The sequence below is a fragment of the Podarcis gaigeae genome (genome assembly GCF_964106915.1).
Source record: "Podarcis gaigeae genome assembly, chromosome: 2".
Classification (NCBI taxonomy): Eukaryota; Metazoa; Chordata; class Lepidosauria; order Squamata; family Lacertidae; genus Podarcis; species Podarcis gaigeae.
The window spans coordinates 116,154,895-116,168,885 of record NC_139679.1 but is presented as its reverse complement, the minus strand read 5'-3'; the positions used below and the strand labels follow the sequence as shown (position 1 = coordinate 116,168,885).

General features: G+C 48.2%; 1 protein-coding gene across 1 annotated transcript; it reads right to left on the bottom strand.

Annotated features, from left to right (window-relative positions):
• Positions 1-665: 665 nt before the first annotated feature.
• Positions 666-13,791, bottom strand: LOC310837264 (uncharacterized protein). Its single transcript, XM_083723520.1, has 4 exons — positions 13,651-13,791; positions 10,810-11,190; positions 8,314-8,500; positions 666-2,814 (listed from the first exon to the last, which is right to left on the bottom strand). The coding sequence occupies exons 2-4, from the start codon at positions 11,173-11,175 to the stop codon at positions 767-769; spliced, it is 2,601 nt and encodes an 866-aa protein (XP_083579646.1). The 5' UTR covers positions 11,176-11,190; positions 13,651-13,791; the 3' UTR covers positions 666-766.
• Positions 13,792-13,991: the final 200 nt, after the last annotated feature.

Genomic DNA, 13,991 nt, shown 5'->3' with positions numbered 1-13,991 from the left:
TGGTCAGCAAAGTGTCTGCAGCTCTTTGAGCCATTGAAGTTTCTGAGCTCTTTTTAAAGGCAGCCCCATGTAGAGTGTGTTAAAGTAACTCCTACGCAATGTGGCACCAGACTGCTTTCTTTTTTTGTAATTATCTGTTTGTTTTAAATTTTATAGCTTAAATTCTATTGATGCTTGTTTTTTTGAGAAGGGTCTCTTACGGTCACAAAGCAATGATTTTCAGTGCAGCTCCATAACACTGATTGGGCCCTCACAAAGCCCCTTTTTGTGGGGGGATTTGGATCCAAAAAAGGAGCAGACAGGGAAAGGTTAAGCAGAATCCCACCCACCCACTGCGCCACCCTTAGGTGTGCTCAGTCTTTGCCTGCTTCATGACTCCACCTTGCATGAGAAAGAAGGATGGAGCTGCAGAAAACAGGAAGTGGTCCTTCAACCGGCCAGGACATCTCACCATCACAGACAGATCCAGTCTCCTGCTGTGGAGTCAAGAGTGGCCCTGGGATGGCAGAGAGAGGAGGGGAAGGGGCCAGGGACAGAAGGAATGGCAGGGATTCAGATGCTCCCTTGGACGCTCCCTTGACACCAAGGGGAGCTCCTCTTCTGGGGCTGAAAGCATTGGGGTGGTTTGATTTTATCAGTATTGCAAGGAAGCATAGAAGGAAACGTAAAAAACACCTATACGGTTTATTAAAGTATCTGTGATTTTCCCCCTGTGTGAGTTTGTTGATGTCTTCTAAGTGCTCCATATTCCACATTCAATACATTTTCATGGTTTCTCCCCTGTATGAGTTCGTTGGTGTATTCTAAGTTTCCCACTTTCACTGAAACTCTTTCCACATTCAAAACATTTAAATGGTTTCTCCCCTGTATGAGTTCGTTGGTGTATTCTAAGGCTCCCACTTGTACTGAAGCTCTTTCCACATTCCATACATTTAAATGGTTTCTCCCCTGTGTGAGTTCGTTGGTGTCTTCTAAGTGATCCCCTATCACTGAAGCTCTTTCCACATTCAATACATTTATATGGTTTTTCCCCTGTGTGAGTTCGTTGGTGTATTCTAAGTGATCCCCTATCACTGAAGCTCTTTCCACATTCCATACATTGAAATGGTTTCTCCCTTGTGTGACTTTGTTGGTGTCTTCTAAGGCTCCCACTTGTACTGAAGCTCTTTCCACATTCAATACATTTAAATGGTTTCTCCCCTGTGTGAGTTCGTTGGTGTATTCTAAGTGATCCAGTATCACTGAAGTTCTTTCCACATTCAATACATTTAAATGGTTTTTCCCCTGTGTGAGTTCGTTGGTGTATTCTAAGTGCTCCACTATCACTGAAGCTCTTTCCACACTCAAAACATTCAAATGGTTTCTCCCCTGTGTGAGTTCGTTGGTGTATTCTAAGTGCTGCGCTTTTGCTGAAACTCTTTCCACATTCAACACATTTAAATGGTTTCTCCCCTGTATGAGTTCGTTGGTGTATTCTAAGTGTATCATTTCGACTGAAGCTCTTTCCACATTCAATACATTCAAATGGTTTCTCCCCTGTGTGAGTTCGTTGGTGTATTCTAAGTGCTCCGCTTATGCTAAAACTCTTTCCACATTCAATACATCTAAATGGTTTCTCCCCTGTGTGAGTTCGTTGGTGTATTCTAAGTGCTCCACTATCACTGAAGCTCATTCCACATTCCATACATTGAAATGGTTTCTCCCTCGTGTGACTTTGTTGGTGTCTTCTAAGTTTCCCACTTGTACTGAAGCTCTTTCCACATTCAATACATTTAAATGGTTTATCCCCTGTGTGAGTTCGTTGGTGTATTTTAAGTGCTCCACTATCACTGAAGCTCTTTCCACACTCAAAACATTTAAATGGTTTTTCCCCTGTGTGAGTTCGTTGGTGTATTCTAAGTGCTTCATTTTGACTGTAGCACTTTCCACACTCAAAACATTCAAATGGCTTCTCCCCTGTGTGGATTCTTTGGTGTATTCTAAGATTTCCACTATCACTGAAGCTCTTACCACACTCCACACATTTAAATGGTTTCTCCCCTGTGTGAGTTCGTTGGTGTATTCTAAGTGATCCCCTATCACTGAAGCTCTTTCCACATTCCATACATTGAAATGGTTTCTCCCTCGTGTGACTTTGTTGGTGTCTTCTAAGTTTCCCACTTGTACTGAAGCTCTTTCCACATTCAATACATTTAAATGGTTTCTCCCCTGTGTGAGTTCGTTGGTGTATTCTAAGTGATGCTCTTTGGCTGAAACTCTTTCCACATTCAACACATTTAAATGGTTTCTCCCCTGTGTGAGTTCGTTGGTGTATTCTAAGTGCTGCACTTTGGCTGAAACTCTTTCCACATTCAACACATTTAAATGGTTTCTCCCCTGTATGGGTTCGTTGGTGTATTCTAAGTGTATCATTTCGACTGAAGCTCTTTCCACATTCAATACATTCAAATGGTTTCTCCCCTGTGTGAGTTCGTTGGTGTATTCTAAGTGCTCCGCTTATGCTAAAACTCTTTCCACATTCAATACATCTAAATGGTTTCTCCGTGTGAGTTTGTTGGTGTATCCTAAGTGCTCCACTATCACTGAAGCTCTTTCCACACTCAAAACATTCAAATGGTTTGTCCCCTGTGTGAGTTCGTTGGTGTATTCTAAGTTTTCCACTTTCACTGAAGCTCTTTCCACATGCCGTACATTCAAATAGTTTCTCTGCTTTGCGACTTTTTTGTTGTATCCTCAATTTCTTTGTTTTCCCCCATAAATTCTCATGTGGCTTCATAGAATTCTGACTTTCATCTTTCTTACCTGTTTGGGAGTCTGGGAGGAAAGAGAATCCTGTTAGACTTTCAAGAAAGACAAAAAGGGAGCTGAACACATGTCAATCCCAATCTGCACCTTCTCTCGTAACACCTTCATTCTCCACTATCCTCTCTAGGTTCCAAATTTTACGAAAGCTGATGAGACAGTGGCAAGAGCAAAACATGATCACTCTATTCAAACTTAATAAGGCAGCATCGTTTTATAATACTGGTTTATTAGACACATCTCTATTTTTATTTCTCAAGTGAATGATCTCAGGCTCAAGTAACAGTGTCTCCTTTGTGAAATAAGTAAAACTTAAGTGCTACATTTAACTGTAAAAATATTGCAATATATTGGAACCTAAGAAGAGCCTGCTGGATCAGGCAAAGGCCCACCTAGTCCAGCATCCTCTTCTCACAGAGGCCAACCAGATGCCTGTGGGAAACCGGCAAGCAGGACTGGAGCACAAGAGTCTTCTCTGCCTTCCGGTGCTTTCCAGAAACTAGTATTAAGAAGCGTTATTTGTGAAGAGAATCAGAACTTACAGGGTTAAACAGTTCTGAGTGACGTCTCACATTCTGAGGTGTAGCTATATACACAGAGGGGAGTGTTTCTCTGTGTTTTTTTTTTCTTTCGCTTTTGCGGCGAGGCAGCAAGATGTGCGCTCTTTCGCCGGGCTGATTTATGATGTTTTTCTACACGATTAAAGACTGTTGGAGATAAGCAAGAAAGCTTGCGTGCAGCTTGATTTATTACACACACATTGCAACAGTTTTCTACCGCTGCGACGACTCTGCTACAGGAAGCTGACGGAGAGCTATCCACGGGAGTCCAGTGGGGCGCAGGGAAGCGTGCCGGACTCCATCCAAAAGCCACAGGTTATGGAGGTCAGCCAAGCATTTGAAACTGTTGCCAAGTCGTGCAGGTGTGTGTGAAAGCCAGCTGAGGGGAAGCTGAAGCCAGCTGGAGTCCTGCCTAACGTTTGAGGCAGTGAAGCTCGCTGGGAGGATCGGATCTCCGAGGACCGGGTGCCGGAGGAGCTGCTGCTGTTACGTGAGTACGCTCAGCCCCGGGGGAGAAGATGGCAGACAGCCATGAATCGTACGCCGTCCCGTTCGAAAAATTGAACGGAAAGAATTGGGAGGAGTGGAGTAGGAAGCTGAAGGCATGGCTGGTAGCCAAGGGTCTGTGGGAGGCGGTCCAAGGGCCTCCACAGCAAGCGGCGGCTGGTGCTTCGGCAGCAGATATTGCAACTGCTCATGCTTCGCAGAGAAAAAATCACAAAGCCCTGGGAGCTATCGTGCTCATTTTGGAGGGTTCGCAGCTACCTTTGGTAGAGGGGCTGGAGACTGCTCATGAGGCCTACCAGGCACTAGAAAGAGTGCACCATAGGACCACAGCTGGGGCAAAGATCCACACTATCAGACGCTTGTTTGAGATGAAGCTGCATCCAGGTGACAGCATCAGACAGCATGTAACTGAGATGCTCTCTGTTTTCAACCAGTTGAGGCTGTTGCAAGTCAACTTTTCTGAGGAACTGAAAGTTTATATTTTGCTCAGCTCTTTGGACAAAAGTTATGACAATTTGTGTCTAACTTTGGAATCGATGAATCCCGCAGATCTTACGCTGGCGTATGTGACAGGACGCTTAAGTGACGAACAGGAACGCCGTATCAGAGAGGGCCGAGCTGGCACAGGGAGCCCATCTGGTTGCAGAGGGGGGGGGCAGGCCAGCGGAAGGCCCGGTTCAGGCTTTTTCCACTCGTCAGTGTTTTGTCTGTGGTTCAGTTAACCATCTGCGTAGATCCTGTCCGCAGAGAGCCAGAGAGGCCGGGCAGGATGTCTCCAAGGTCGTTTCCCATGGCAGCCAGTCTAGGAGAGACCAGCGCGGGAAAGCGAAGGGAGGACGTGACTCAGGGAGTGAAGATGGTCCTTATCACCTAACTGCCTCCATGGCAACACTTAAGGACAACTCCAGAGAGGACACAATGATACGCTGGGTCATTGACTCTGGAGCCAGCCATCACCTGATAACAGCGACACCTGGTGTCGAAATGTGGAACTGCAAAGCTGTTTCAGCTGGGAAAACAGTTGTATTTGCTGATGGGTCACAGAGGCCTTTGTCTAACGTGGCAAATGTTTTTGTTTCTTTCTTGCAGGCAGAGCTGGAGGTCTACGTTGTGCCTGAGATGAAACACTATCTTTTATCTGTATCTTGTCTCTTACAGGAGGGGTACAAGGTTTGCTTTGAAAATGATGTCTGTTCTATTTCCAGGGGTGGGAGACAACTCGTCAGTGTTGCATGTCAGAACAATCTCTTTGTTCTGGAGACACCTCTGGAGGATGAGGGGGACGCTGAGGGAGCACAGGCGAAGTGTGCAAACGTTCCCACTCATGATTCATGTGCTCACTTGTGGCACAAAAGAATGTCACATGGCTCTTGGGAAGATATCCAAAAGTTGCCCCAGTACACAGTAGGGTGCAGGATAAAAACATGTGACCGATCCCTAGATTGTAGGGCATGCAGAAAGGCAAAGGTAAAAGGGTGCAGTTATCCCAGGTTGGAGAGGGTAACCACAAAACCTTTTGAGCTTGTGCACACAGACCTTTTTGGGCCCATGCCAAAGCCGAGTCTGGGCGGGGCCAGGTTTCTGCTGACGCTGACAGATGATTTTAGCCAACATGGCTGGTGCTTCTCGCTGAGAACGAAAGGCGAGGCAGCGCAACTGATCAAAGATTGGGTTGTGGCAGTGGAACTACGGTTCTCCACCAAAGTGCAGGGGTTCAAGAGTGACCAAGGTGCAGAGTTTACTGGGTCCGCTCTGCAGAGTTCTTCCGTCAGAAGGGGATACGTCACAAGGTGACGGGTGCTACTTCTCCTCAGGAGAGGGGCGTGGCGGAGCTCAGGAGTAAAGCTCTGGCTTAAGCAACAGAGATTCTACTGTGTGACTCCAGTTTGCCTCAGAGTTTTTGGAGCGAGGCTTGGAGGGCAGCCAATTTCACGATGAACAGGTCCTACAATTCAGTGGTAGGTAACACCCCGTATTTCTTGCTCCACGGAATGAAGCCGAAGCTGCATTTCTTCCGTGTGTTTGGTTCACAGGCCTGGGTGCCTGTGCCAAAGGCTCAACAAAAGAAAGGTGACCCGAGGTTCCAGAAAATGATCTTCTGTGGATATGAACCTGCGACAAAGGGGTGGAGGTTTGCATATCCAGAAGGTGATCAGACCAAGCTTCTGATCAGTAAACATGCTGAGTTCTGTGAGCAGAATGGTTGGTCAAGGATCCATGCGAGTCCTGACGTTCTCTCAGAATGTCTGTCTGATTCTGAGGAGGAGAGAGAGCCAGAGGCTGAACCTGTTACTGAGGACCAAGTCTCTGAACAGGGTCAAGAACAGGATTGGGCATCTCCACAGGTTGTTAAAAGAGAGCCCAAGAGTGAGCCTTCGTCTCCTGTTAGCAAAGTGCAGAAGGTTCGAAGACGTAGTAAGTCAGAGGGGGAGTCTTCTGATGTAGAGGACACACTTGCTGGCCCCAGTGGGTCAGAAGGAGCAACTGGGATTGTGCTCAGACGGTCCACTCGCACCACAAAGGGAGTTCCACCTGAGAGGTTTCAGGTCACCAGCGCGTGGGTTGGTTTCGCACAGTGCGAACCTGGGAGTTTTGAGGAGGTTCAACGGTTGCCTGAGACAAATGCCAGAAAGGGGCGAGAGGCAATGCAAAGGGAGTTGAACTCAAAGAGGTCTGTAGATGTGTGTTCACAGTTTCCCTCAGGATGCGAGACGAGAGGGGGTGTGAAGATAATCAGAACTTACAGGGTTAAACAGTTCTGAGTGACGTCTCACATTCTGAGGCGTGGCTATGTACACAGAGGGGAGTGTTTCTCTGTGTGTGTTTTTTCTTTCGCTTTTGCGGCGAGGCAGCAAGATGTGCGCTCTTTCGCCGGGCTGATTTATGATGTTTTTCTACACGATTAAAGACTGTTGGAGATAAGCAAGAAAGCTTGTGTGCAGTCTGATTTCTTACACACACATTGCAACAGTTTTCTACCGCTGCGACAACTCTGCTACAGGAAGCTGACGGAGAGCTATCCACGGGAGTCCAGTGGGGCGCAGGGAAGCGTGTCGGAGTCCATCGAAAAGCCACATTATTGCCTAGGACCGCGAGGGCAGAGCAGAGACGTCAGTCTTATCCTTTTTTTCAAGCTATCCAAGTTGCTGGCTCTCACTGTCTCCTGGAGGATGGATTCCATAGATGAACTACGCTTCTGTTGATTCATCTTTTGCAGCCCTTAAAGGCCTAAGCTTTTGTGGGCTGCTGTATTATGGCCTAAGCTTTTGTGGGCTGCAGTCTGACAAAGTGGACTCTAGACCAGGAAAGCTGGTGCCACTATAAACCTCTGAGTCTCTTTTTTGGCTTTGTGTACTTATTTTGAAATTTGCACCAAGGTTGTACCACAGTGTCTCCATGGAAGCTTAGGGACGGACAAAATTACAGGGTGTCAGCTCCGTGAATCTCAAGCCTCTCGTGCCTCCGCTGACAGAGCCTGAGAACGCAAGAGATGGGATTCAGTTGGAATGTGAAGCAGGGGAAGAGCAGCCAAGCTGCAGCAGGAGCAAAGAACAAGGAGCAGGAAGAGGGGGTGACGGGGGGGCACAGACTGTTATCTCCAGTTTGAGCTCTGACACAGAGCCCCCGAAATAGCCTGTCCAAAAAATCGTAGGCTCGAGAGAATCTGCAAGAAGAGGGGAAAAGAAAGCGAAAGTGGGGGCTTCTTTGCTGGAGGACTCGGCAACTGCAAGCTGGGATGAACAGGCCGAAGACTGAGCTCCACAGTGATTTATGAGTTTGAGATAATTACTACTGGAGTTGTCTCACGTCTGTGCGGGAGAACCAAGCCATTACACAGGGGCGCTAAAATTATTATCCCACTCACTCACTCTCACAAACAACCCCAGTCGGTAAGATTGGCAATTTTACACAATTTGCTTATAATACCAGACGCTCTTGGACTTTATATGCCCAATCCTAATTACAGAGCCTCCAGCCACAGGAATTGTGTATCATGATAATGGGTCCTTTGTCCCTTAACCCCACCAAACTGGGGAGGTGTATGCATCTATTGTGTTTTGATGCTGGTGGAATGTATCATTCTGACCCTGTCTATAAAAAATAAGAATAATAGAAACAATTTATGTACATTAATTATAAATAATTAAGGGAAACATTTCCATCCCACTTCACCCATTTTTCAGGATTGGTGTGCAACTTCATTACCATCAATTATTCCTGCCGTGGAAATAACACCTAAGATTTCAAAGCCTGGAGGAAGAAAATCTGCCCCCACTACTTTATGAAAAGGATTCAAGAAACAAAGAGCTGCTTCGGAGAAGGCCTCACCCCTTCCTTCTTCCTGTCAGGAACTTCCTTCCATTTGTCTCCTCTCCATCTTTTCCTCTTTCTCCCTCCACCACCCATCTATCCCTGTCCCCATCTCCTCTCCCCTGGAACTCACCAGATTTCTCCAAGGGTCCTGGGAGGGAATGCTCAGAGGTTGTGGGGAGGGATGCGGGAGACAGCCTGACCAGGTCACCCGTCCATCTTCCTCCCTCCATCCTGGCCAGGGTTGCAGGTTCAGTCTCAGCTAGGTTTGCAGGTTCAGCTTCCTGAGGAGCGCAGAATCCAGAGCAAGTTGCAGCTTCCTGGGAGGGAGGGAAGAAGAAGAAGCCAAGGGAGTCTGAGAGCCCCTGCAGGGATTCTCCTGCCCAAGACATTCTGCTGTCCCTGGAGAAGCCCCAATTGGGCACCCCCTTCCCAAGATCCCCCACCCATTTTCAAACACCTTTGGCAATTCTTTTCACCTGCCTGTCCCACCTCCCTTCCTAAGGCTGGCATGCTATGCACATTAGTGACCTGAGAGTAGATCCCTTGAAACTTAAGAGTTAACTTGCAAAGGATTGCTCTGAATACATGGGTGGCCCTTGCATGGAGAAGGAGGAAGCCCCTGCCTTGCATCAGGACCCCCTAGGAGAGGCAGTGGATCCGCCCACTCGTCCCTCTTCCCCCGCTGCCGCCTCCTCTGTCCTCCTGCCCTGCAAACACCCTTTGCTCTTGTTCCTCAGGGGAGAGAAGCGGCTGAGGGAAAGAGCTTTCAAACCCATCCATTTCCTCCTCTGCTCCCCCTCCTGTCCTTTTGGGAAACAGGAACTTTGGTCAGGAGTAAACAACTTAGACGGCAAGTTCGCAAGATAAGCACTTTGGAGCACTGCTTGCTCCTACTATGTGTGTGTCTGTGTGTGTTTGGACCTAGAGGACAACATACATGTTTACACCACGTGATTACTTAAAGAGGGCGAATATTTAAAACCGAAGGCCATTTCTGCGAAATGGAAGACTTCCGAAGGCAGCCTTTTACAGGGAAATTGTTGATAGTTTTTATTTTGTTGGAAGCTACCCAGATGGGCAGAGGTAACCCAGTCAGATAGGGAGGATGCAAATAATAATAATAATAATAATAATAATAATAATAATAATAATAATTGCTTCCTAAGCCTGTCCTAGGACGCAGGTGGCGCTGTGGGTTAAACCACAGAGCCTAGGACTTGCTGATAAGAAGGTTGGCGGTTTGCATCCCTGCGACGGGGTGAGCTCCCGTTTCTCGGTCCCTGCTCCTGCCAACCTAGCAGTTCGAAAGCACATCAAAGTGCAAGTAGATAAATAGGTACCGCTTTGACAGGAAGGTAAGCAGCGTTCCCGTGCACTGCTCTGGTTCGCAAGAAGCGGCTTAGTCATGCTGGCCACATGACCCGAAAAGTGTACGACAGCTCCCTCGGCCAGTAAAGCGAGATGAGCGCCGCAACCCCAGAGTCGGCCACGACTGGACCTAATGCTCAGGGGTCCTTTACCTTTTTAAGCCTGTCCTGATTGGCATGCTGATCACAGACTCTGTCCAAACAACCCCTTTGAATGCAACAGGGCTTCCTATTTTTACTGCTATCAGTGGGAACAGTCAAACCACGAAGCCACTGATCAACCAGAATTTCCTGTTTTGACCAAGCAGAGTTTGAAGTTAGCTTAACATCCCAGCTTATTCCAAAGCTGGCAGCTGCAGTTTCCTGGTTTGGGCAAAATGGAAAGTTTGTTAGTTATGGCTCATAAGCGATTGTCTGGTTTCATCACAGTTCACCCTCAGGGCTGGCCCAATCTTGAGGTAAGGTGGGACAATTAGATCAGGAGGCAGATGCAGGGAGATATGGGACCAGCACGTTCCCAGCTCCCCTGTTTGTTTGCCTTGCTGTCAGTGCAGGACCACGGCTGGTAAATTTGTGCAACTACCCATGCGGAGTCCTTCGCTTTTGCCCTCTCTCACTAAAGGTTGGGTGGGGGTCCTTCATGGAGTGATGCATTCTGGTTGTGGGGGTCAGGAGACTGTGGTGGCGGCGGCTAGAGTTTTTGGTTTTAATCTTGAGTCAACTTAGGTTTTATCGTAACTTTGCTGCAGCAATGCATTAAAAACTGTTCCTATTTTTAACCCAGATTTTCAGGCTGTGATTCAGTCACCTGAACATGGACATTATCTTAATAAATCTTGCAACAACCTTGCAAAATAGGCCAGTGTTATTTAATGCAACTACACATGGGATCGCTGAGGCTGCAAGACGTGCCAAGAGATTTACCCCAGTGGGGAGAAAAGAGCATTTTGGAAATGAAGGCAATTTAGAGGAGGAAAATGAGGATTGGTGGAAGATCACCTCTTCTGACGTAGCTTCTGCTCTGATAAAATTCAGAGTCACCTGCAGCTGTTTAAGTAAAGTAAGAACATCAGGAGATATGATCACAAAACTCCCATGTATAAGAAAGTTTGGTCTAGCAAGCCTTTTAAAAGTGGATTAGAGAGAAAGTGCAGGGAGGAGGAATATTCACCACCAAAGCTAAACAGAACCTCCATGTCTAGAGGCAGTGGATCTGTGACCTCCAGTGCTGGAAACCCAGGTGAGAGGAGGGCACTTACCTTTCCCAGAAGCCCCTCAGTGTCTGGGAGCAGGGTCTGGTCTGCTCCCCCTGCTCTCCCACTGCGCCACCAACTGGCATCCGCAGCTCCCCTGAAAGGGAGGACACCATCCCCAGATTGGGGAGGCCTGGGAGCCTGTGGGGTTTCCCACCCTGAACGAGGGGGTTGCATCGTCTTCAGGAAATCCTGCTTCCAGGCATCCCAGTGCTGCTGCGACTGCTCCTCCTCTTGCTCCTGCTTAATCTGACATGAATCTGCCCGAGGCAGAAGATCCCTGATGGTCCCAACTTGGCCGGCAGGAGGTTTCTTTCCTTTGCACTCCAGTCTCTCCCTTTGAATGGGTCTCCTGGGTCTCTGTTCTTCCATTTTTATGCCACCCTGCTGGAAAAGAAATTAACACAAAGTAAAATAAAACCCAAGAATAAAAACAAAAGCACATTTTTTAACCATTTGCCAGTTTTTGAAATATATTATTACTCTTTCTATTTCTAATGTTCAGGATGTGAATGACAATCATTATGTCACCCAAATGACTCCACCCAGGGACGAGGGGAAGTTATTCAAAGACTGGGGGAAACCCCAAGGTTTATGGAAGTACAAATAATATTTGGGGGTGGGGGAACCAAGGCAGTGGAAGGAAATCCAAAAACAACCCAGTGAGAGGACTGAGCATGTTCAGTGGACAGGGAATGCTGATCCTGGCTGCAACTTCTAGCATGTTGGAAAGGCAGCAACAGATCTTTGTATATGATTAAGGCTGTGACAGACCCACCTAACACTTAAAGCACATGGCTTCACCCAAGAAATCCTGCAAGCTGCAGTTTGTTAGGGGTGTTGAGAACTGTAGCAATAAACTACAGGTCCCGTGGTTCTCTGCGGGAAGCCACGTGCTTTAAATGTATGGGATCTGCACAGCCCAAGAAACTGACAAAAGGAATATTGACCAACAAAATCAAAGAACTCACTCCAAAATATTTTAAATTTGATGGTCACAAACTCTCTTGACTGAAGATATTCTAACTTGCAGTCCATTGGCTGCATATGGCTTGCCAAGCCTCAGGGTGTGTCCTGCTAATCCTTGCCGTTTCCATCTCCTGATCTGATCATAGGATGAAGATCTCTGTCTGTCCTGAAGAGAAAGGTGCCTAAAGGGCCCTTAGAGAGATCTTTTCAACTCCAATTTCCCCACAAACCAGCACAGTGCTGAAATGGGGTAAAAGCCCTGATCTGGAAATAAATGATCCCTCTGGCTGCTCTTTAAAGAGGATTTCTAAAGAACAATCAGAAGGGTGTTTTTTCCTAGAACTCATTGCTAATTCAGCAGGGTCTCCTCCAGCCCAGCACTGGGGTTGGAAGGTCTAAACATGCTGATTGTGTTTGCAAGACTTGTATGTATGCTAGATAGTATGTCTGGTGAGTGTGTGCAGCATGTCTGGCGTATGTGCATGTGACTTTATGGTCTGCATCTCTTTTCTGTGTGCGCATGCATGTGCATACATTAGCCACAAAGCTCACTGGAATGTGGCCTCCAGAATCAATGCAGCTTTAAGCCCATAAATGTTTTGCTCCTCCTGCTCTATAGAAAAGAACAATCAAATCTGAGACTATCAGGAGGAGAGAAGTCCTGGATCTACAGAGTTAATGTTCTTAGCATCCTATGGACACAAACTGCAATGAGATTTCCCTTTAATTGCTTTGAGATTTTTTTCCTTAAAAATATGAAGCAGTATAGAAATGAGTAATAAACTGAACATGAATAATCTGAACATAGAATCCTCCTTTCCTCTGCCTTCTCAAATCTGGCACTCACTTCAACCCTCAGCCTTCATTTGCCTTACTGAGGAAGGTGGAAATAAAACAATTAATGAAACCAGGCTTAAGCCTGTCTCACTTATTTACACGCAGACACAAGAGGTCACTAGCTTGGACAGCTTGGGAAAAGATCAGATGCATTCTCTGGAGCAGTGTTTCCCAACCTTGTGCCTCCAGATGTTTTTGGCCTACAACTCCCATCATCCCTAGCTAGCAAGACCAGTGGTCAGGGATGATGGGAGTTGTAGGCCAAAAACATCTGGAGGCACAAGGTTGGGAAACACTGCTCTGGAGTATAGATCTATCAGCTGTTTTAATTGCCGTGACAGATCAACAGAACCTCCATGTGTAGTCACAGTCTACCTTGATTTGGGGCAGGCAAAAGAAGCCATTTCCTTGCTAAATGAATCTGATGGACATCATTGCCACAAGATGCAGTGATGGTGGCGGCGGCTAAGAGTGCTTTAGAAGGCGACCAATTCATGAAGGAGGGCGATAGGTTCATCAATGGCACTGGCAGAGGAAGGGGGGCAGGAGTAGTGGGCTGCAAAGGGTGTCAGGGGGCTGCAGGGTGAGAGGGACACCTCCCTGTTGCACTGCTCTTCCTCCCCCCCCCCGCCTCCCCTTCCCTCTCCGCCGTGGGGAGGACCGTGGAAGAGGACGGGGCTCCCTGATGAGGGACAGGGAGAGGGGCGGCAAAAGCCCCAGCTACGCCGCTGATCCGTGAGCGACTATATGCATCGTCCATCGGGAAGCAGCAGCTGCCTTGGACCCCTCATTCTGCCCCTTGAGCTCAGGACTCAAAGGAGCAGCTCCCCAGGGTCTCCGGCAGGGTCCGTGCCAGCCTGAGCCAGAGATGTTTGCCCCTGTGCCCTCCTGCAGATGCCCTGCCCCTCAGCTGCGCCCCTTCCCCTTCCTGCCCGGTTGGGGGGGGGGCGCCCTGCAGCCTCTGACTCCACTCGGGGCCGGATCCTGCCAGGCCCACCTGCTCTCCTCCTCCCCCTCCTCCCCCCCCCCCGCCTCCCGCACCTCGGACTCCTCGCTCCGTCCCTGCAGCGGAATCCGGCTCCTCTCCGGGGAAACTCGCCAGGCCACGGCCCGCTGCTCCTCCGCTCTCCTCGGCGGGGACAGGAAAGTGCAGCCGCTCTCGAGTCCCCCTGGCTGGCCCCCTTTCCTGCCTCTCTGAGCATCGGAGCTCGCTGGCTGTGGGTTGGGCCCTGGGAGGCTGCGAGGCTGGATGCGCCCCCTTGCGCTGTCCCTCAGAATTTATTGTATCATTGGAATCTACCTGGCATCTTATAAGACAGTGTTTCCCAACCGGTGTTGCCTGGTGTGCCGTGGGAGGGCACACTCATTGAAAGCAAACAAGC